Raw genomic sequence first — 24376 nt, forward strand, 5'->3', positions numbered from 1 at the left:
AAAAGAATTAATCCAATCGGTAAACGGCGTTGTGGAAAAAAAGTCAGAATTAAGTTTTTTTGGTCGCCGCATGGGCGATCTAAAGATCGTATCCACACCAAAATGGTATGAATGAAAATGTCACACAAAAAATAAGCTCTCGCCCAGCCCCAGATCAAGAAAAATGGAGCCTGACGCAGTTTTTTTTTTTTTTTTTCACCAGTAAAATAAAAAACATCCTATACATGTATGGTATCTACAAACTCAATGACCTGGAGAATCATAAGGGCAGGTCAGTTTTAGTATCTGGTGAACATGGTAAAAAAAAAAAAAATCCAAAAAACAATTGTGGGATTGCACTTTTTTTTGCAATTTCTCCGCACTTGGAATTTTTTTTCCCATTTTCCAGTACACGACATAGTAAAACCAATGGTGTCGTTCAAAAGTACAACTCATCCCGCAAAAATTTTGGCTCTTAGAAGAAGGGGAGCGAAAAGCGGAAACGCAAAAAAGAAAAAGGTCTGCGGCGTGAAAGGGGTTAATTTCCAGAGAGAAATTTTACGAGTGACACAGTGGCCGTGATAGAAAAAGATAGAAAGGGTTAAAATGGACTAAGGGTGAGTGCACACGTTGCGGATTTTTCCGTAGGGATTTTGCAAAGTCCGCAGGTCAAAAGACCTGCGTTTTATCTGCGGATTAGCCTGCGGTTTGACACGTGTACAATGGAGAAGGTGTGAAACCGCTGCGGATTCCGCACAAAGAATTGACATGCTGCGGATTTGAAACCGCAGCATGTGCACAGCAGTTTTCATTTTCCAGAAAAAATAAAGGTACTGTACACCGCAGCAGAATCTGCAACGTGTGCACACAGCCTGAATTTAGTCCGATGTTTTATGGTAATCGGTCCCAAGCTCGCTCGGTTTCTGATGACGCCCGTGTGCATGCTCTCTAAAAGATATCCATCCAGATCATTGTAGCGCAGAAATGCATTAATGATATTTGCCTAACATTACATACATAAGTGATTTATCATTACAGTGTGCATAGAGCCTAAACAGCTACACTTGTGCAGGTATTAATTCTCAGCAGCCAGATCAATAGGCCATGCCGTGTATAGAAGCCAGACAGTAACCAGTAATTTGGGCTTAAAAGAGGCCGCAAGTGGTTAAATGCAGTGGTAGCAGAGCCCTGCAGCTGGCTGCCCCCCTCCTCCCTGGCCTGTGCTCTGCTGCCAAGGGGCACATGATGCAACAAGCTGTACACTCAGGGATTTGCACAACCTGGTGACACACCTCCACCTCCCTATTGGTTGCAGGCATGTGTAGGCTTTGTGCCATTGGTCAGTTCTCCATCCCATCCCCCTCCACATGGTAGTGAGTGTCAGGCCTCTGCCTGTGTGCTGTATAGGCCCCCCTCCTCCCCATACTGGAGCACACTCCCACCACTCCCTCCCTTTTATTTCTCCCTCCACTCTTTTCCTTCTCTGCCTTGTTCATCAGGAAGTAGTTACAGACACAGCTGCAGTCACGTCTTCATTTGGATACTTTTCTTTATTTTTTTTAAAACCTTAAAATACTAAAATATTTTAATTTTTTTATTTCATTGGATTACAACTAATGGATTTAAAGGAGATCATAATATCCAAGTAAAAAATGACAGAGTTACTGTGCCCTGGGCTTGGCGGGGGTTTCCTGTACATCTGACCTTTTCTACTTCTATCCCTGACATAAAAGGTCCATCCTTGTGCCTCCTAACTCCAGATGTGCGCTCCTGCAGGGGATTATCAACACACCACTTGTACACCCAACACTGCAAAGTCCTAACTGGGGTGAGATCATGCCCGGCTGCCAGTTGTGAGGCTGTGGTGGCTGCAGATGTTGGCACCACCAGATGCCAAGACCCCTCCTTCCAGATAGAGAAGAGAAGACTGTCCAGTCTTCCGGTTGTGATCCCTGATCATCTCCACAGTTGTCTTGTCTGCCCACCTCTGGCATGTCCGATCATTCCTAATACTGGATTCTCCTAGACCTTCAAGCAATTTGGATTACAAAGCATAGCGTCTCCTTCTTGGCACACCATTACATTTTTTCTTCATTGACTACTAGTCTTGCTCTTTTCCCCTTCGCGTAACAGATTTCTTGTCCATTTCCTTGTCACCGTATCTGACTGTCCAGAAACTGTCCCAGTCCTTATTCTCAGTTGTTAAGGATTGTCAGATGTAATCCACCTAAGCCAAAGCACAGGGTGGGGGGACTAAGGTGGAGGGGACCCTTCTGAATGCCTTTACAAGGTTTCTGGTGGTGGGTTTGCTGCAGGCATGGGTTCACCCTCCTGGGCAGATATGGGGAGAAAGAGGAAGAGGAGGAATCCTTGGAGATGAGCAGCCCTGGTGTCCTGATGGCCAACAGAAATGTAAGTGTCCATCCAGTCCATTGTATATGATTATGCCATTATTCCACCTTTAAGATAACCTCGTCGTCTGGCCTTTACTAACGATGACCCGTGAAATCGTATCGAAGATTACCGGTAAATAAGGCAATGGTAAAAGTTGCAGTTAAGTTGTCAAAGCCGGTTTTACAAATTGTCGATGACTGAATCCTGCCTATGAATTATTAATTCATGTAATAGCCGCTGGTCTATAATGAATGATTTAACAGTCTAACGGCCTGGAAGCGTGCTTAATTGGTAGGTTTGTTTTCTCCATTTTTGTCCTTGGATATAAATGTATATTTATAATGTAAAAATAATATTAAGTGTCCTCATTGGCTTTAATGGCTAACTGAAAAGCTAATGAAAAATTGCAAGCTTTCCAGACTACTTAGGTCTCGTCACCAGGCACGGGCTAACACCATATTCAAAGGGTTACATATTTATACACCATAAGATACAGGAATACTGGCTCCCACTGTACAGAGGTACAAAGTGATTCCTCTATTGATAATGCGATGTCTTATCCTACCACAAAGGCGAGGACTAGCGGCATTGCTGGTGAGCATGAAGTCAACGTTGCCAAATTCTCTGGATAAGATTCAATTAAATCCATTGAGTTGTTAGGTAAATTTAGAGTTCTAAATTTAGGTCTCCAAATCTCCCCCAGTCCCGGCGGTTGTAGCTTAACAGCATCCAGAAAGACTATAAGGGATAGAAAGGTTTCATTTGGGGGCAATCATACCAAATGTAGAAGTTGAGAGCTGGTTGTATGCTAACAAATTTGTCATTGTAAGGGCTCGTACAGACGTAAAAATCCAATGACGGCTATCTGTCGTTTTGACATATAGCACTCGACCAATATTATTCAGTGAGGCTGATTTGTTGCAGAATGCACTATTTGCCGCCGATAATTGGAACGCACTCGGCCATTCATGTATATGGGTCATTGAAAAAAATTGAACCATACTCGGACGACATCTGAGTGGAGAAGGTGGAGAGTTTTTTTCATTTTTATTTTCCAATCTGATCCGACTCTGAATGATTAAACTCTGATCAGAGTGTGATTGGCACAACCGGACGGATTTTCTCGGATGAGAGTAAAACGGATGTGTGACCCTACTCTACATGGCCAACTTGCACCAATTTCATCTTCATGATCAGATTGGTCAGAAATCTGTAGTTTTGCATCATTACTATTAACTTTTTTGGGGTAAAGTAAAAAAAATAAAAATAAATATGTGGTGCTTTTTCTAATTCTGGTCTGATATATCAGCAGGGTTCCATCGTTACTTAAACTTTATTTAGGTTAAACTGCTGTTACTATGGCAACCATTCTGGGAACATCGCCAGGTTAGTATTGCTACATTTTACAGTTTTGTGACTTTGCCCCGGGCAATAGTCATTGTAGGTGGAGAATAAAGGGAGCGTTCTTCGATGTATGGTAGCACCAGGACGTAGATATCCAAACGTCTCGGGTAGGTCCACCAGCTGCATTGTGTGCACTCACTGCCCAAGAGTACAGAGGTTTATCCAGTTACTTGTAGAAGAAAAATGTGTACAATAAGGACGAAGTCAGCAGAGGTTGGATCATTTCAGGTTGGTTAGTTTATTTCTTTTTCCATAAGGATTCTTTGAGGTTTGGACTCCTTGTCTTGCTGCATGGCCTGGAGATGTTGGTCTTACCAGGAAAGCAAGAGGTTAACATAATCCAGTACATAGCTTTTCTTGGATCAGGAGGTGGCTATAAAAGCTGAGTGAGAGGTGACTTCTGTTTGAGGGATGGATTTATCTGCCTTTAAAATCCACATTAATCCATAGGTTGACATTAGAGAATCCATAGAGTGACAGGTATGTGCAGATGTAAGAGGAGAATCCACGGAAGTTCGGCCCAATAAACTAACTTTTGCAGGACTAGTATGATATTGGCTAAATCACGTTATATTTTTTTTCCTCCCTTAAATTGCAATAACTATGTCATTGTTTAACACAGGATCCCACAGGAAGATAACTATGCGAAGCTGGCAGCGCCACACATTGTGTGATCCAGTGGCATGCCTATAGTTGCATCTGCCATGTGATTGTAGATTATGCCTGACTGACACCAGCTATCCTTTGCTCAACAGCTAAGAGTACAAAAATGGAGAATTCCTGATTGGTTGAATAAGATTTAAAAAAAATAGTGCCACTCTTGTCTACTGGCTTTGTCTGGAATTGCAGCTCTGCCCCAGGCTAAGGCCGGGATCACACACGGCCGAATCTCGTATGTTAATACCCGGCACTGCCGCCAGCACCTGGGAACAGAGCGTGCAGCTCCATATATTGCTCTGCGGCCGCACACTCCGATCTGAGTGCCGGTGGCAGTGCCGGGTATTAACATGCAAGACTCGGCCGTGTTTCTCGCATGTGTGATCCCAATCTTAGATGCATAACCAGTTTGGAATAAAGGATTCATGTCATACAACTTTTGCTCAAAATGTAGCCATACCACTGAAATTACTGTCAGGGCTCTTGCACATTATATCGGATGAGTGCTATCCATGGATGTCACAGATCGCACTTGTACCCATGTTATTCTTTGGGGCTGTGCATATGTCCAATTATGTCCTTGGTCCAAGGAAATAATCGATGACATATCTGATATTGATACAAGTGTTGAATCAAAATCCTCATTACAAGTCTGAGGTTCCGTGGAAAATATTGAACCACATTTAGATGACATCCGAGTGCGGTCCGATTTTCATGAACTGACATAATTTAGAGGATGGAATTTTTTTTTTTTATTATTCTCTCCACCTCCAAGAAAAACTGATGGCCACTGTGATCAAACTCTGATCAGAATAATCTGACTGATTTTCTCGGGTGAAGATAAAATGGTCGTGTGCACCTACCCTTGGTTGAAGTGAACAACATTAACAACATATTAGATTGGAAGTAAACCAGCAGTTCTTGAAGTTGGAAGCAGGAAAACTTGGAAAACATATAGTAAGGATTTGATCGAATTTAAAAAGATAAATTGTGTTGGTTTGATGATTGGGTCTGACAATTACCAAATGATTGGTCTAAAGGGATGTTCCAGTATGCGGTGGTTAGTAACTTTCAAAAGTGGTCCAATTGGAGTTAAGGCTCGCACGTCTGGTCTGATCCACCATCAAAATTACTGTAGAACAAATTCATGAAAAAAGTTAATTCTGGCATTGAAAAAGGGTATCAGATCAGACAGTGCAGCACAGCTTGCTGCGTAGCCACATGGACTCCTGTTCTCAGTCAGTGGGCACCTGCTCATCATAACTTGACTATGGAGCAATGGAAGTGGCCTGGATAATGGATCACATTTTTCACATCTTCTAGACAGCGGGGTGCTTGTGTATTACTTACCTGTAGAAGAGATGTCATAAGATTGCACTACGGGAAGAAGGCAGTGTTTTGATGGAAAGCATTGGCTACCTGGCATATATGGGGGTATTACAAGAGACATGCAGCCCCTCTCTAAATATGCTTTAATGGCAGTGGCCTCTTTCATGTCATTCATTAATCTCGATAATCGTGCAGTGTAAATTCATCTTTAGTCGCGTTGACACACAGTGGAAGCACTCGCTATCAAAGACTGCATTGGACCTGAGGAGCTGCGATCCATGAACTGCTCATTTAAGAGTCGCTGAATTTTGTAGATAACAGCTGTCTTACCCAAAAAACGTGCTCCCAATTGCAACAGGCACTGGAATTTACTGGTGAAGCAGCCGTTCCTTGCATAATTAAATACGGTAATTCTCAATCAAGTAGTTCAAAGAGCAATGCAGAGCAAGTTTTTGATGTGATCATTTCTGCTGCGTGTGAACGCAGCCTTAGTGAGAACAGACCATGCTCAACTCAAATGGACATTTTTAGAAGAACTTTTCTGATGACAGCAGTCCTTCTAGTCAGGAGAAATTCTGACTGACTGGCTGCATGGTTGGTGTGGTTAATGATTCCCCATCTACGTTTTATCTTTGTTGTGGAGTACCTAGGGTTGTGTTTCATCACTATGGAAGAGGGAGATTAAAATTCACTTTAAAAGTCACACTATGTGCTGAATGATGCGTTTTATGCACATTAGAGGTAGTCATCCTTTTATTTTCTCATGGACATCTATGGAAATATTTTAGGTTACATTGATTTCTATGAATTCTCTGTACACAAACGTGCTCCCAACTGCAATTTTGGTGGTTAATGTGTCAGTGTTTGTACACATTGTGTGACTCCATTCATTCCTACAGAAGGGCATAGTGCAAGGTCTGAAGCAATACATACAGGAGGTAAACCTAAGATAATTGGAAAGAGGCCTAGACTGTTACTGCCCGAGGGCCTAGAGCACTCCCAGTGCAGCCCTATGCTGACCCCTATTCCAACCAGCACAATATCGGCCTTGTAATGGAAGGCTAAGAATATATGTACAGGACATCTATTTCAGACCTATATGCTCCGTAACCTGCAAGAAGAAGCCCTAAAGAAACATTAAAAAGAATGAACATTTGCACCTCAATGTAATAAATTAAGGTATAGAAATACTTTAGGTTCCTTTTTTGGAGTCTGTTTTGACCTCTTCCTGTTTCCAAAGATGCAAACCTGCTAAAAGAAATGTTCTGACCATTCTTCAGGAGGCCTCCACTGGGATGACACTCACTGTTTTATAGACACAAATATAAAAAAAATGCAAAAAGACGACTGTGGAGACGCCAAAAAAGACACTTAAGGAGAAACACGTCTGGCATTTTCCTGAAGTGTCTTCTGCTTGAATAACTTGGTGAGTATGTTGTAGGCATCTAAATGATGTCAAGTGCACTTAGCTTAAAGGGAGTTCCTTTGTGCTAAATACAGTTCATGGAGAGACTCTGAAATCAAGAATTTTTTGCTAATAAGTGGACCAATTTTTCGCCTAAGATCTAAGATCATAGAGCACTTCAAATCATATTCGGCTTCTGAATGATGGCCCATCTTTACATGCTAGGTAGGACATCACCTGTATTTCTTCACACACTCTGTCACAAAAGAATGAATTTTCTGGAAAACAAATCTGCTGGGCTACATCTGGGAATTTGCTCATCAATGTAACTCTTCAACGTTCATTTTCACAATGAATGTTCAGCACCTGGCTTCTCAGAGGAGCAACAAAGCCCCTCAGTATTTGGCCTGCGGTGAAGGTCCCAGTAATGAGACCCACATGTTTCATCTGCTGCTTCAGAGCTGTAGGTTTGCCGGCCTTGCTCTTCTAACCTATTCCCCAAGGCACACATATGGGTAAATAGATAGAAGATAAAATACGCAAGAACACACTGATGTACTTTGAATATTTATTTGCTTTCATATCCTATAATCCAGTGAAAATGATTAAATCCAGTGCAAATTTGCTATTTGCTATATTTACTTAGCTTAGTTTAAGATGCCCCAAAGAACAAAGGCCCTCATTCATCAAAGTAATTATGTCACATAAATCGATTTGAAAAGTTGAAAATTATTAGGCAAAATCTGTGGAGCTGGGCGGAATGAGAGCTTGACGCCGCAGCTCGTCTAATTAATCATGCGGGTGGGGAATTAATCTTCCCAAGGGACCACATGAGAGACTGTGACTGTTGTGGAAGGCCGAACCAACCAGCTGAACTTAATTCTGCTTATCATTATCATTTTATATTATAGTATGATATCCCAACAAAGCTCTCTTGCACAGTATGATGTCCCCACACAGCCCCCTTAAGGTACTGTCACACTTAGCGATGTACCAGCGATCCCGACCAGCGATATGACGCGTTCAGGATCGCTGGTGCATCGCTAAGTGGTCGCTAGTGAGCTGCCACACAGGCAGATCTCACCAGCGACATAGCTGGGGACGGGGGTCGCTACTTACCTGTCATACCAGGCGATCCTGCGTCCTCCCGCCCGCGTCCACGCTCGTCGCTCGTCTCTCCACAGGAAGCTGACGACGAGAAACAGTCCTGGACGTTCTCGCGCGATCAGCGATAACCAGCGGGGGAGCCGGTCGGAGGTAAGTATCAGACACAGGGATGTCGCTAGCAATATTGCTATAACGTCACAAGTTATAGCGATATTGCTAGCGATATCGCTTAGTGTGACTGTGACAGTACTTTTACACAGTATGATGTCTCCACACAGCCCTCTTGCACAGTATGATGTCCCTACATAGCCCCATTGCACAGTGTGATGTCCCCACATAGCCCCATTGCACAGTATCATGTCCCCACATAGCCCCATTGCACAGTATGATGTCCCCACATAGCCCCATTGCACAGTTTGATGTCCCCACATAGCTCCATTCAAGAATTATGTCCCCACACAGCCCCTTTGCACAGTATTATGTCCCCATACAGCCCCCTTGTATAGTATTCTGTCCCCACAGAGTCCCCTTGCACAGTAATATGTCCCCCAAAAGCCCCCTTACATAGCATTATATCCCCACCCAGCCTCCTATGCAGAATGATGACCTCACATGGCTCTCTGTTCCATCATTGTTTTCACTCGTAACTGTACTCCGATGATGATACAGATGAAAGAGAAATGTGTGGGGGCGGCCGCGTAGTGCAGGACACAATTGTATCCTACCCTTCGACTGTTCCACTTCATGGACCACACCAGAACAGGGAAAGGGCCCCATGTGACCTGCGGGCTGCACTTTGTTCAGGTCTGTGTTAAGGGGATGATCAGATAGCTGTCAGCTGAATAAACTGAGCCAAGAGCTAAGCTGTATGGAAACCTTTAAGTACTGCAGTGCACAGGCCTGGACCTCTCTGATCTTTCCTGATGCCTGCGCACTGCAGTACTCTGCTATGCCCTCAACCGGGCAGATAAATTACGCTTGTGCAGGAGCCGCGGCAGAAATAAGGAGGAGGACGTCATCGCTAGAAGATGGGAGGTGCCGGACCGGACCGCGACACCCATCAGACCAGACCAGACCCCCGGGTGAGTATAATCTAAGGGCCCCGTCACACATAGCAATCTCGCTATCGAGATCGCTGCTGAGTCACAAGTTTTGTGACACAACAGCGATCTCACCAGCGAGATCGCTGTGTGTGACAGCGATCATCGACCGGCCCCCCTGCCGGTATCGCTGATCGCTCTTGGAAAGCCCTGGACATTTCTTTGATCGCTGGTCTCCCGCTGGCCAGCACGCTGCGTGTGACAGGCGGGAGACCAGCGATCAGCTGGTAGCTAACGTACACATCGGGTATCTAAGGGACGTGCGTCCCTTAGAAACCCGATGTGTACTTTAGTTACCAGCGCACTGATGCAGGGAGCTGGTAACTAAGGAACACATCGGGTTTCTAATTGACGCACGTCCCTTAGAAACCCGATGTGTACCTTAGTTACCAGCTCCCTGCATCAGTGCGCTGGTAACTAAAGTACACAGCGACGCCGCGCGCTCACCAGCGATCATGTAGCGACTCACCAGCGATCCTGACACGATGATATCATTGTCGGGATTGCTGGTGAGTCGCTATGTGTGACGGGGCCCTAACTCGTTTTTCTTATCTTTCAGGTTACATCGGGGGCTTATCTACAGCTTTACAGAATGCTGTAGATAAGCCCCTGATGGCGGTGGCCGCATCTTATATACGAAAAATGAGGAGACAGATTCCCTTTAATACTATTTATCTATATAAATGTTGATTTAGAGTTTACATGACATGGACCTCATGGGTTATCCAGAAGGAGAGCTACATCCAGTGTAGATATCTGCATTTAGATGACTGCATGATGGCATAAACTTCAATGATTATCCAAAGCATCCGGAAAAGGGAAGCCACAATATCAAAATGGGAGTTTTTTACATCTTTGCGCAGGTTTGAAGAGGCATAATATAACCCTTTGGTGAATCTTTATTAACGAGTTGCATAAATGGTAAATCCTTAATATATTATCTTAATGGCTTAAGGAGGAAGAATTTCTAAGTTAGACTTGTCAGCACATTTTATGTACGAATATTTAATACAATGTGACCTGTAGTATAAGAAGCAAGCTGTATTTAATTGCACAGTTAGCACAAGGCTTAGTCATTTTGGGGAATCATGACCACTTTAATTGTTGGGTGGCTTTCAGGAAGTGGTTTTGCCTTTGTGTGGTATTCTCTGAAAACCTGGAGACTTGCATAAAGGAATCTGACTCTTTCTGTACAAATTGAGTAAGGAGTGGCTCTAGCATCAGATTGCTGGAGGCTGTAGAAAACCTGTCGGACAAGATGCGATTATTACGCCTGTCTTTTCAGTGTTACAGATGTCAGATTTTATGTCAAGCTGTGGGGGACTGAGATAGCTGTCACAGAGAGAAGTTGCCATGTAATAAGTAGTTGTCAGACTGTGAACTTGCCTTCCCATTTTATTTGCTGAATGCCGATATCCTGATTCAACAATTTTACAGGATCTTGCATTCATTCTTCAAATGTAGCAGGTTTCCTATGACAGATTTTCAGCTCTGCTATATTTTACGTCTGCTGAGCATCTCCTATGAAAAGTCCATCATGTGCGATTGGTCGTGGTGGCGTAGCATTTAGTGACATGAGCATTTGTCTCCATGATTGTAATAATTTCATACACCAGACATTGTTTTGGGGTTGTTTAGAAAATTGTCACTTGTAAATCGGCATAAGGCTGTTTTATACCCATAGAGGTTCCTAGCTCTTAAGCATACCTTCTATTTATTCAGGCTTTCCTCTTAAACCACAAAAAAGGCATGTAAAAATGTGTGTGTTACTAGGATCCTTCTGTTTCTGCTGGCTTCTCTCATTACAGGAAAATTTAGAACGTCAATCGAACTCTCAGTTCCAATGCCGGTGCCAATAGTGTCTTCTGACACGTCCAGAAATCTAGAAGGCTGCGCCACCAGTCACACCTTTATTTCAGAAGATTTCCCTGCAAATACTATACGGACAAAAGTATGGAAACTCCTACATACATTACACCTACAGGAGCTTTCTTGACATCCCATTCTAAAGTCCTAGGAATTAATACGGATCCAGTCCCCTCTTTGCAGCATAAACAGCTTTTACTCTTCTTGGAAGGCTTTCTACCAAATCTTGGAGGGAATCTGTGGAGATTCTCGGCCATTGATCCAGAAGAAATGTAATGAAGTCAGACATTGGTGTTGGTCAAGAGGACCTGACTCACAATCTTTATTTAAGTTTATCATGAGGGTGTTCAATGCGGTTGACATCAGGGCTCTGTCAGTCACGTTCTTCTATGCCAAACTCACCCAACCATGTCTTTATGGGCCTTCCTTTATGCTCTTGACACAGTGATGTGGGACAGAAAAGGACCTTCCTAAAACTGTTCACTCAAAGTTTGAAGCAAACGATTGATTAAAAACAAAGAACTAAGGGGTTTAAAACAACTCCTGAAAAAACAAACCTATAGGATTATCCCTCCTTAACCTAACTTTACAGTCGTCACAACGCAGTCAGGTAGGTAACGTACTCCTCATATTTGCCAAAAACAGACTTGTCCATCAGACTGACAGATAGAGATGTGTGATTAGTCACCCCGCAGAACACGTTTCCACTTATTTAGAGTTCAGTGGCAGTGTGCTGTACACTGGTCCATCCAACGCTTGGTCTTGTGTTTGGTGATGGATGTAAGACTTGTATAGAGTTGCATGGCCCTGATAGCCAATGCCATGAAGCTCCAGGCACAAAGAGGGAGTTTTGATCTGTGCAGTTATTGAGTCAGCAGACCCTATGAGACTTTTATGCTTCAGGAATAGTTGACCCAGCTCTGTAATGTGCGGACTCCACTTTGTGGCTGAGTTGCTGTGGTTCCTTCTGCTTTTCAAGGATACCATTCAACGTTCATCATGAGATATTTAAAAGAGAAGAAATTTAATGAACTTACATGCTCGCAAATTCAGTGAGCTCTATATAAAGACCTATTCTTTCACAATTGTTAGTAAAGGCAGACTGCATTGCTAGGGGCTGTAATATATACACCAATGGCAATGAATTCCTATAAAATACACTTCAAAAAGAGTGCAAATTAAAAAGGGCTAAACCAACAAAACCTAGACAAAAAAGGCAAAACAAATGAATTGTGCCAATAAATGTACAGGGGTTGGACAAAATAATGGAAACATCTGTGTGAGGTAGCTCTGTCATTCACATAGGGGATCATTCGCTTGGCAGCCAAATAATCACGACCGGCACGGGTTTTCCATAAAATTACTCCATGCGGTTTATTCAGGCACCATAAACCCACAGCCACAACATAAAGTTCATTTAAACAGCATAGCGTCCATGCCACAGCTCCACTCTGTTACCCTGTAGTCATACAGGTTATGCAATGTTCAATATTCAGGTTTTCTAGCCACCAAGTTATCTCATCCTGTCATGGTCTCCTCATGGCTGCTTTACTCCAGATGTTCATTTGTTCCCCTGGGAACGCTCAGATGCTGGCAGCCATTACACACAGCCACTTCACCTGCTGTTAGCCAGGAAGCCCCATCTCCCAGCGGGACCTTCCACAACGGACCAACCGGGTCCCTGCATTCACCACATGTGACCTACCCTGGCCACCTTATATGGTCCGTAGCCACGCCCACCGGGTCACATGGCTATGACCTCATCACAGGTCCTTGAACACACACACTTTGCAACAGCGTTCTTAAACACACCCCCTGGGTGGGTTTGTAGGTAACTGGGTCCGCCTGTCTCCCCAGCTACCTGGAGACTTCTCCCTGACACATTGACACAACACGTCAGCAGTATCACTGCTAATCAACACACACATCAGTCCCCATGTCAAGGCCACTCACCTTGAGATACATAATGGTCATTCATTACTCTGCCATTCATCCTCTCTCCTCGGTCATCCACACAGCGCCCCCTAGCGGACACAGTGGTCACTACACCACACCTGGAAATATCAACAAAAGTTAGTTTAATACGGTGTAGGTCCACCTTTTGTGGCGATTACTACCTCAATTCTCCGAGGTATGGATTCATACAAGGTGTGAATTGTTTCCAAAGGAATTGAAGCCCATTCTTCAATTAAAACACCCTCCAGTTCTTTGAGCGACAATGGCGGCGGAAATCGACGTCTAACTTCAATCCCTAAAATCGACCATAAATGCTCAATAATGTTGAGGTCTGGGGATTGTGGGGGCCAGATCAGATGCTCAACTTCATTAGAATGTTCCTCGTGCCATGCTTTAACGATTCTAGCTGTATGAATTGGTGCATTATCATCCTGAAAGATGGCGTTCCCCTCTGGGAACAGTTCTTGAACCATAAGATGCACTTGGTCGCCCAAAATGCCTAAATAATCGCGGCTGTTAATTCTTCCATGAAGGGATATAATTGGCCCGGCGGATCTCCCTGAAATAGCACCCCAAATCATCACAGAACCTCCGCCATGTTTTATGGTTGGGAGAAGGCAGTCTGGATGGAATGCTTCTTTCGGCTGTCTCCAAACATACACTCGGCCGGAGGTCGGAAATAGGGTAAACGATGATTCGTCTGAGAATATCACGTTTCCACTGCTCGAGGGACCAATTCTGGAGGTTTCTACACCACTCTAAATGCTTGGAAACATTTGTCATTGAGAGCAGCGGTTTTCGAATTGCAGCTCTTCCATGGAATCCAGATTTGTGCAGCTCCCGACGAACAGTTTTCGTGGAAACTGGGTTTTGTAGGTGTTCATTGAGCTCAGCAGTGAATTTCGGGGGCCGTGGTCTTGTGATCCTTTCTCACAATTCGCTTTAGAGTCCGACGGTCTCTCTCAGTCAACTTCGAATTTCGGCCGGACCTGTGCTTTGCTGCGGACGTTTTTCCTTCTCTTTCAAACACAGTCATTACTTTGGAGACTGTACCTCTTGACACGCCAAGCATTCGGGCACTTTCTGTTACACTAGCGCCTGCCATACGAGCACCAACAATTTGGCCTTCTTGAAAATCCGAGAGGTCTGCCATTGGTATCAGGTTCTCATCAATATTCTTACAATTCTGCAAAACAAACAGTTAATTTACATACACATATCACAAATAATCAACTACAAAACATTACCATATGTCACGGTTTGCATGTTTATAACATGTTCGAAGATTATGATGCCAAAACGTTAGGTGTTTCCATTATTTTGTCCAACCCCTGTATATGTAATTGGTCTCTGCAGCCATTATAAAACTTTTGGAAGCTGCATACTTCAAGTTTAATAGCTCTTTAATTCAACAGAACATTTATATCAATGTGTATTTGGAGAGGATGATTAAAGATGTACCATAATTCTACAATATGCAGAGGACCTGTTTGACCGGAGAAACCTCCTCGCTCCAAAATTCTTTAGTCACTAGATAGTATGTGCATGTCATCACTTGGATTAAAGAATTTATGACTGTGCTGTGCAATTTTATATGTTGTAAAACATTTGTATTATACTGGCGCAGTGGGGAAAAAAATGATTTAGTCAGCCACCAATTGTGCAAATTCTCCCACTTAAAAAGATGAGAGAGGCCTAACGCAGGTGAAGAGAAGGGTTAATTTGATAATGTTATACGAGAAAATAGAAGCCATCACATCTGATTCTCTCGACATTTTTCAAAATATCTGGGACCCCTGGATTCAGGCCCATGGGGGTGACGACCTCTCCAGGATGATATCCTTATCCACATAGCGTGCTGACATGGTAATTGACTCTTAGGCTGAGTTCACACGTGGCGTTTTTTTCGCGTTTCCGCGGCTGTTTTTACGGCGCGATTTTGCCACGAAAATAAGCATCCCATGTATTCCTATGGGATTCCGCAATGCTGTGCTAATGCTGCGGTTTTTACCGCAGCGGAATCGCTTCGCGGTAAAAAACGCAGCATGCTCATTAATTTAGCGGAATCGCGGCGATCCAGCACCCATAGGAATGCATTGTTCTGCTTACTTTCCACATGTGACTGTGCACACCATGCGAAAGGTAAGCAGAACATTTGCGGATGGTACCCACGGTCCGGAGGAGAGGAGACTGTCCTCTGGGCTGTGGGTACCATATCCCTGTAAAAAATAGAATTTAAAATAAAAAATATTGTTATTCTCACCTTCCGACGTCCCGTGCAGCCTACCCGCCTCTCTCCACGCTCCCGGTCCCAGTAAGCCTTTGCGAGCGATGACGTCCGTTCTCACGGGATCGCGAAGTCTCGCGGTCATTCGAGAGACGTCGCGATCCCGCGAGAACGGACGTCATCGCGGTAATTGTCGCAAAGGATTACTGGGAGCGTGGAGAGAGGCGGGAAGGCTGCGTGGGACGTCAGAAGGTGAGAATAACAATATTTTTTTTTTATTATTATTTACATTCTATCTTTTACTATTGATGCCGCATATGCGGCCTCAATAGTAAAAAGTTGGTCACACTTGTCAAACACTATGTTTGACGAGTGTGACCAACCTGTCAATCAGTTCTCCAAGCGATGTTACAGATCGCTTGGAAAACGCTAGCAATTCTGCAAGCTAATTACGCTTGCAAAATGCTAGTTTTTCCGCGGGAATTTAAAATGCGATTTTCCCGCGGAATGGAATCCCGGAATTTCCGCGAGAGTTCCGCTACGTGTGAACCCAGCCTTACAGTTATGGTCTCTAAAACAAACTCTCTAGTATCTCACGTCTATTCATCTTTATTATCGACACTCATCATACACTCCCCTCTTTCCCTCCCCATTCTGTTAAGACTAGACTAGTCATGTTATATTTGTTTTTCTACAAATATTTAAAAATTAAGGTAACGAAGTCAAGGATAACGTATGACATATTGTGTCTTTTCCTATGTACTTAACCTTGCGAGGGGATCCTTGCACTCTAATGTGAATGTATTTCATGTTTAATGATATTTCCTTTTCAATAAAACCGTTGAAACTAAAAAGATGAGAGAGGCCTGTAATTGACATCATAGGTAGCCCACAACTATGAGAGTCAAAATGAGAAAACAAATCCAGAAAATCACCTTCTCTGATTTGACACAATTGGTGGCTGACTAAGGCTAGTTTCACACTTGCTTTTTTTTGCAGCGCGTTTTTCCCGCAAAAAAACGCATTGAAAAAACGCATACATAAGCATACAACTGCTGCGTTTTTTTCAAGCATTTTTATGAGCATGCATGAAAAAAACGCAGCGTTTTTATGCGTTTGTATGCGTTTTTAGCGCGTTTTTACCGCGTTTGCGTTTTTTTCCAACATTTTTAGGTGGCCCCTCACACTACCCAAACCATGACTTTACTAACCCTAACCCTGACCCTAACCCTAACCCTAACCCTGACCCTAACCCTGACCCTAACCCTTAACCAAATCATACTTAACCCTAACCCAAACCCTAAACCCTAACTAACCCTGACCCTAACCCTAACCCTGACCCTAACCCTTAACAAAACCATACTTAACCCTAACCCTGACCCTAACCCTAACCCTGACCCTGACCCTAACCCTTAACCAAACCATACTTAACCCTAATCCTGACCCTAACCCTAACCCTGACCCTAACCCTTAACAAAACCATACTAACCCTAATCCTGACCCTAACCCTGACCCTAATCCTTAACAAAACCATACTTAACCCTAATCCTGACCCTAATCCTGACCCTAACCCTGACCCTAACCCTAACCCTAACCCTGACCCTAACCCTTAACAAAACCATACTTAACCCTAATCCTGACCCTAACCATGACCCTAATCCTTAACAAAACCATACTTAACCCTAATCCTGACCCTAACCCTAACCCTAACCCTAACCCTAACCCTGACCCTAACCCTTAACAAAACCATACTTAACCCTAATCCTGACCCTAACCATGACCCTAATCCTTAACAAAACCATACTTAACCCTAACCCTGACCCAAACCCCAACCCTGACCCTGACCATAACCCTAACCCTAAACCCCCTTAACTAACCCTAACTCTAACCCAAACCCCTAAATTCCATGGTTTAAAAAAAAAAACGCATATGCAAAAAAACGCATACATGAGCATGCCAGTGCGCACATATGCGCATCCATAGGCTATAATGGCCATTTTTAGCGCAAAACGTGCGCATATGTGCGCATGCGCTTTTTTGCAGGGCCAAAAAATGCAACATGCTGCGTCTGGAAAATCCCAACGCACACCCCAAAAAAACGCAGCGCATGAAAATCGCATACATGCGCTTACCAGCGCGCAGGTATGCGCACCCATGTTAAATATAGGGGAAAAAACGCATGCGCAGGTGTGCGTTTTTTTCCAGCGCTAAAAAACGCAAATGTGAAACCAGCCTAAATACGTTTTTTCCCCACTGTATGTCATATTCTTAAATAAGTGGCTTGATACGGTACAATGATTCCTCAGTTCTTAAGTCCCATCAGTTAACATCTAATAGTTCTTAATTTTCATTAATTTTGTTTTAAATTCTGATTTAAGAGAACCTGTCACCTGTCCTGACATATCAACTATAATCAATGCTTACATTCTCCATTTTATAATAATCCTGCATAATCTTTTTCTCCTAGAACTTTGCTTTTTGTCATTCCTCTGTTATTCTGGGTCGTCATCCCAGGGCTGTGGGGTACTCGGTACCGGGCCGGTCTCTCAGAGGGGATTGTCACTGCAGCGGTGACCCGGTCCTTGGCCCTGGGCACCCATGTAAAAGGGGTTGAGTTGGGAATAAAGTTTATAAGTGATTTGTGACGGTAGGGCTGTTGGTCCCAGGGCAGTGTAGCGGAATGTTTAGGAAGAGGGTGCAGTGTTTGGCACAGAGATGTAGCAGTGCTGAGGATCTTGCAGGAAGGAGGCAAGGACAGAAAGGGTGCAGTTTCTTTACCTTTACTTGGCAAATGCAGTCCAGGGTACTGGTTACAGATGGTACAGGAGCAGGCTAGCTTGGAAGCAACTCAGGGATCTCTCTATCAGATGGGTTGTGTAGTCTCCTTCCTAGTGCTGGCTTGAGGTACATACAGTACGTGTTACACTGAAGTTCCTCCTTCTTATCGTCTCTTAGAACTACGTCGTATGGCAGACAGCTGTAGCCCTTTATCTCTCTTGGCTCACCTGTCGCTGTTGTGCCTCCGAGTCTTAGTTGGGAATAAAGCATTTACAGCTTCCTATTCCTCTGGTTTCTTTGGCAGGACTTTCAGTATCCATACAACCGTGGAGACCAGGCTCCAGATCATGCGCTATCACTGGGAGGGAGCGCTCTATCCTCAGCTCGACCTCCAGCTTCTCTCCACACGTCTACACTCGTTGCCCTCCTCACACTAACTGACTCACTCCTTCCTGGCCCCCAGAGACAGCTCCTCCTCTCAGTTCTGGTTCAGAGCTCCCTCTGCTGGCCTGGAGTGGGAACTGTGTTGCATGACATGGTTAACTATTAGAGAGACCCTTCATTGCCTCCAAGCCTGACATCACCCTCCCTGGAGGAAGGCAATGCCACTGTGGCGACCATGCTCCTGGGGGCGCCACAATTCCATCTGGAAATATATGAGTAAAATGACATCTGGAATTACACAATTCTCTGACAAAGAAAATGTATCTGATGGACAATGTTAAAACTGTTAGGCTATGTGCACACGCTGCAGATTCACCTGCGGGTTTTTTCCCGCGGAACCGCAGGTAAAACCGCAGGTAAAGTGACCTGCTGTTTTGCTGCGGTTTGGCCTGCGGTTTTGCCCTGCAGTTTCACACCTCTACTCTGTTAAAGGTGTGAAACCGCAGCAGAATCCGCAGAAACAATTGTCATGCTGCGGAAAAAAAACCGCAGCAAAACCGCGCGGAGAAAACCGCAGCGTGAGCTGTTGTGAGTTCATTTTCCCCTTCGTCACTGGGGTCTGGTGAACTCCCTATTCTGGTAAAGGAAGGTAATGAGCCTGATTATCAGGCACCTGAGTCTAATGAGGATGACTGGCTGAGTGGAGTCACGGACTGGATATAAGGCTGCCGACGCCCTTCTGCCCTGCGGGTGATTTCTCTGTCTGCTCCTCTAAAGCTAAGTTTCTGTTTTGCCTGTTAGCTTTTTGTTTTGTTTTTTGTTTTCCTTGCTTTTCAGTATTCTGCCATTCCCTGCTGGGGTGAGCTGAATCTCCTTTTGCCTGTAGCTCTGTCTTCAGTATATTCCTGAGTACTGACATAGCTTTTTTGAAGCCTAGCGTCTTCAGGGCCTTTTTCACTGTCAGTCTGTTGGCTCTTATTTTCATAGGGTTTTTCACGGATTGCAGACAGCAGCCTTCCTGTCCTTTTCTATTTAGTTAGCTTGGGCCCCTCTTTGCTCAGTCTATCTTTCTGTCTGTGTTAGTATTTTCATCTTGCTTCACCGTCATTATATGTTGGGGGCTGCCTATTGCTTTGGGGTCTGCTCTGGGGCAGGTTAGATTTCCCCTTTCTTTCTTTAGGCCTATTTAATTCTCCGGCTGTGATGGAGGGGTCTAGGGCATCGTAGGAACCCCCCACGGCTACTGCTAGTTGTGTGGATAGGTTCAGGGGTCTGCAATCCGATAGCTGCCAACTTCTCTGGTTTTCTGGACTTAGCTAGCATTTCTGTTTTTGCCTCCTACGGTGACTCAATCATAACAGTGAGCACAGCGGTTTTGGAAACCCATAGGGTTACATGGTACTGAAACCGCAGCGGAACCGCAGCAAAAACCGCAGCGTGTGCACATGGCCTAAGGGACATGCCCCAAAACAGCTGTCAATATTCATAAACTTATAGAAGGGATAATGGAGGATCTGCACATATAAGTATTTATGATAACACACACCTCAGGGGAGCTGACAGGCCCTTTTTATGAAGGTAGATAGTCATGAAAAATGGTATGGTGTAATTGTTGTAAGTAATCTGGTGTAACTTCTCCCTCTCTACTGTTAATAAAGTGACAGATTTTTTTTTCTTTTTTTTTTGTAAATTAGGCTTGAGGTAATAAAAAAAATACAAAAATATTTACCCAGGCCACCACCTATTGATTCCCCGCAACTCCTCCAAAATGCTGCCCATGTCCCCTTTAGTCTCCTTGCTTCCTTATTTCGAGGGGGCACATGTGACTCCTGCAGCCAATCACAAGCCATAGCTGTAGCTAACGTTTCAGCTGCAACTAGTGGATGGTCACAGCGGTCACCTTCTGCAGTTAGCTGTTTTTGAAATGATACATTACATGAATCCAGAAAATAAAAGATTTACTGTCCTTAGGACAATGAAAGTAGACCTGACCACTGAATATATAGATTAATGTTGCTCAGTACCAGTTATTTGTAATTAAAACTGCAAAAATACAAGGTATAAAGATCAATAAGTGTACGTATATGAATCATCTCAAATATATCCTCATGTTTAACCCAAGCTGGTATCGCTCTTCGAACAAAAACAATCATGTCTTAAGGCCCCGTCACACTAAGCGATCTTGCTAGCGAGATCGTTGAATTTGTGACACATCAGCGATCTCGCCAGCGAGATCGCTGTGTGTGACGGGGATCAACGACCGGCCCCCCTGCCGGTTATCGCTGATCGTGCTCGAGCGGCCTGGGCCATTTTTCAATCGCTTGTCTCTCGCTGCCCAGCGCGCATTGCTGCGTGTGGCAACGAGAGACCAGCGATCACCGACGCTGGACGCTGGTTGCTAATGTAAAAAAGTCTGGTATCCAGGAGCCGCGGCTCCTGGATACCCGCTGTTTGCCTTGGAAACCGGCGTACATGCTGGCTTCCAAGGTAAACGTCGGGTATCCAGGAGTCACGCGGCTCCTAGATACCCGCTGTTTACCTTGGAAACCAGCGCCGGTTTCCAAGGTAAACAGTGGGTATCCAGGAGTCGCGCGTCACCTGGATACCCGATGCTTACATTAGAAACTAGCGTCCAGCGTCGCTGGTCCTGATCGCTGGGGCTGTCTAACGATGTCCCAGCGATCCCATCATGTCGGATCGTTGGTGGGATCGCTGGGACATCGTTTAATGTGATGGGGCCTTTAGATGGGAAACAGCTGAATGAATGAAAATAAAAAATGCTGATTGCCTACCATTTTCCAAGCACATTACCACATACATGGGATATGATAGCAGTGCAAATATTGGCTATATAATTGGGCAGTGATATTACACTATTAAGTCCAACCCCTGAAGTTATTGGAGCTGGTTATTTCCTGCAAGATAAATAGTAGCGGTGTGGAAACCACATTGCGTACAGAGCAGCAAGTCTTCCCAGGTCACCACTGTGAGAGGGAAGTGATTTACGCCTATGTACAACTAAATATTCCGCAGCCACATGTAAAACTGGATATCATTAGGTACCTCACATTAACCTGATCTAACCTTCTAGACCAGGAAATGGGATCCTTCAATATTCACAGTTTCATCAAGTCTTGGCAGACTCATTAGTGCGAAGTTGTTGTGTTGGGAATTACCCAAGTATGTTCAAAGGAAACCTGTCAAAGGCTGTATCTACTCCAAACACCACTACCACAACCATTAGCTGCTGCTAGGTTAGTTCATGGGTTTTTGAAAGGAGTCCTTTTTTACCAAAGTGTTAAGAGGAATTTTGGAAAAAAAATTTGCTGGAATTACGTAGCAGAGTCAAGCTATTCATGTCCTAAGTGCCAAGACACTGGCTACCGTGGAGTGCAGACCAAGTGCACAGTGGGGAACATCCTTTCCAATCAGGCTTGATTAACATCACAAGGTATATCATCACAAGCTGATCCAAAATCACTTTCATGCAACCTTATCTTCTAGTTCTGGTCCTTTCCTGATAGACTGAAGCAAGTATACTCAGCTTTATTGCGCATGCGCTGGAAGGCAACACCAGTATAGGAATACAATACACCGCTGTCCTCTCCATTTATCAAACCATGTTAGACAGGTTTAAGCGATAGCCAGCTTACTGAGAAGTGGCTTTTATAATGTAAGCTTATGGATTGTCAGAACGAGGTTCCATAGACTTTTATTGTAAAACAGACTTCCTGCTCATGTATAGAACACAGAGTGAGTTGGCTAGTAGGGATGAGCAAACTTCAACTGTAAAGTTTGTGGTTCGAACCGAATACCTAGGTGTCCAGTACCGAACTCCGATTTTTTTCCCCCGAAGTCTGTTTTAGGGTGGTTTCACATTAGCGCTTTTTAAGCGCACGCACGGCCGGGGGTAGCTCCGCCCCCGAGCCGGCTCTCTGCCCGGCGTGCCCGCCCCTTGCTTGTATCGCCGCCTCCTAGCGCACAGCGGCGCCTGCGATCGGCGCACCCTATCTTTAGCATAGGGTGCGCAGATCGTGCGCAGGCCGTGCGCTAGTTGCGCTTTGACCTGCGCTGCGCACTTTTGACGGTGCGCGCCAAAATCAAACTTTTCGGATTTTGGCGCGCACGGCGCACCGTCAAAAGTGCGCAGCGCAGGTCAAAGCGCAACTAGCGCACGGCCTGCGCACGATCTGCGCACCCTATGCTAAAGATAGGGTGCGCCGATCGCAGGCGCCGCTGTGCGCTAGGAGGCGGCGATACAAGCAAGGGGCGGGCACGCCGGGCAGAGAGCCGGCTCGGGGGCGGAGCTACCCCCGGCCGTGCGTGCGCTTAAAAAGCGCTAATGTGAAACCACCCTTACTGTTTGGGTTCGGTGCTGAATAAAGTTTGTTGAAAGGCTGGAGCGAAGACAATCAGCAAACTGTCAAGGCGTGGGCAGTTCTGGAGCCATCACAGCCACACCAAGTATTGGCATGGCTGTGATTGGCCAGCACAACACTTGACCTGGCCTGTATAAACACCGGATCATGGGTGGCGCTGACATTGTGCTCTGACTAGCGTAGGGGCAGTGTAAAATAAATAACTTAAAAAAACGATAGGCGGTCCCCCCTATTTTTTAATAACCAGCTAAGAGAAAGCAGACAGCTGTGAACTAGTCTTATTATGCTGCTAAAGAGCCAATATCCATGGACCTTCCCAGCCTATTAATAATGTCATTTTTTAAAATCTCCTGTACTTGTTGGATTATAAGACGCATCTTTTTCCTCCCAAAATTTGGGAGGAAAAAGGGGGCTCGTCTTATAATGCAAATGTAGATTACAGGGAGCAGCTACAGTGGAGCAGGGTCACAGGAGGCAGGTTCGCTGCTGCAGGAGGGCGGTGGCAGGAGTATGGCGATGATGCGGGGCGGGGGGGGAGTGTCCTGGTAGTGGGCTTTGAGAAAATGTTGGCGGTGAGTGGTGTCCCCGCACTTCCCATTAATCTCCCTGCTATAGACGTTGTGAAAATGGCCACCAGAGGTGGAGCATGCGCAGAGTGAAATATCAACTTCCAAGATCTCAAGCTGCGCATGCGCCACCTCCAGCAACCATTTTCCCGAAGCTCACCCTAGGGAAATCAATGCTTGCTGGTATTCGGTTTTGACAAAACTTTATTAAGAGATGTGCGGTTTGCATGCTTTTTTTAGTGCGTTTCCATAGCGAAAACACACTGAAAGGAAGGCATTTAATGCAATTTTATGGGAAACTCCAAACTTAGCGTAGCCCCTGAGAGAAGTTGACATGTAGCAGGGTTCAAACACGCACCGTAGGTCAGTTTACACGGTGTAAAAAGAAAGCACAGTTGGGATAAGTTTTCTATAAATCCCATCCACTTTGCTGGAGCTGTAAGATGCTGGGAAAATACAAGGCATTAAAAAAAACTTATTGTGGGAACTTAATCTATGAAGGCAATGCTGCATGCACTTGGTTATATTATCTGAAGGAACAAGTGTAAAACCCAAACACTACCGTAATTCTGTATCGTCATCATGAGCCACAGGGTTAACATTAAGGCCCTAATTACATGACAATTTTTGGCAGTGGAACAGGTTATGGATTAGATTAGCAGCATACAGAAATTGTGAATCAATATTTAACACGTAAATGTTCAGCTTTGTCCACATTGATACAGATCCACATAGAAGCCTATTCCAGATTTTGTTCTGGTGCATGTTCAGTGAATTAGAGGCTTTCATAATGTAGGACTGGGTATTACAGCTTTGAGACCATTTGCACTCACCATTTGAAGATC

At 44.6% G+C, this 24376-nt stretch overlaps 1 protein-coding gene across 2 annotated transcripts in view; it reads left to right on the forward strand.

Moving 5' to 3' along the window:
- Positions 1 to 1457: 1457 nt before the first annotated feature.
- The window catches only part of PLEKHH3 (pleckstrin homology, MyTH4 and FERM domain containing H3), a 113487-nt gene continuing 90568 nt past the window's right edge, over positions 1458 to 24376 (forward strand). The window contains exon 1 of one of the 2 annotated variants that reach the window (XM_073572313.1): positions 1458 to 2391. In XM_073572313.1, coding sequence (XP_073428414.1) covers positions 2257 to 2391 — 135 coding nt within the window. In that variant the 5' untranslated portion in view covers positions 1458 to 2256. Of the gene's footprint in view, positions 2392 to 3869; positions 4006 to 24376 lie in introns of those variants that run through there. The other variant, XM_073572314.1, reaches the window with a different exon arrangement.

Source organism: Dendrobates tinctorius, unplaced genomic scaffold (genome assembly GCF_039654945.1).
Source record: "Dendrobates tinctorius isolate UK_male_01 unplaced genomic scaffold, ASM3965494v1 ptg000032l, whole genome shotgun sequence".
Classification (NCBI taxonomy): Eukaryota; Metazoa; Chordata; class Amphibia; order Anura; family Dendrobatidae; genus Dendrobates; species Dendrobates tinctorius.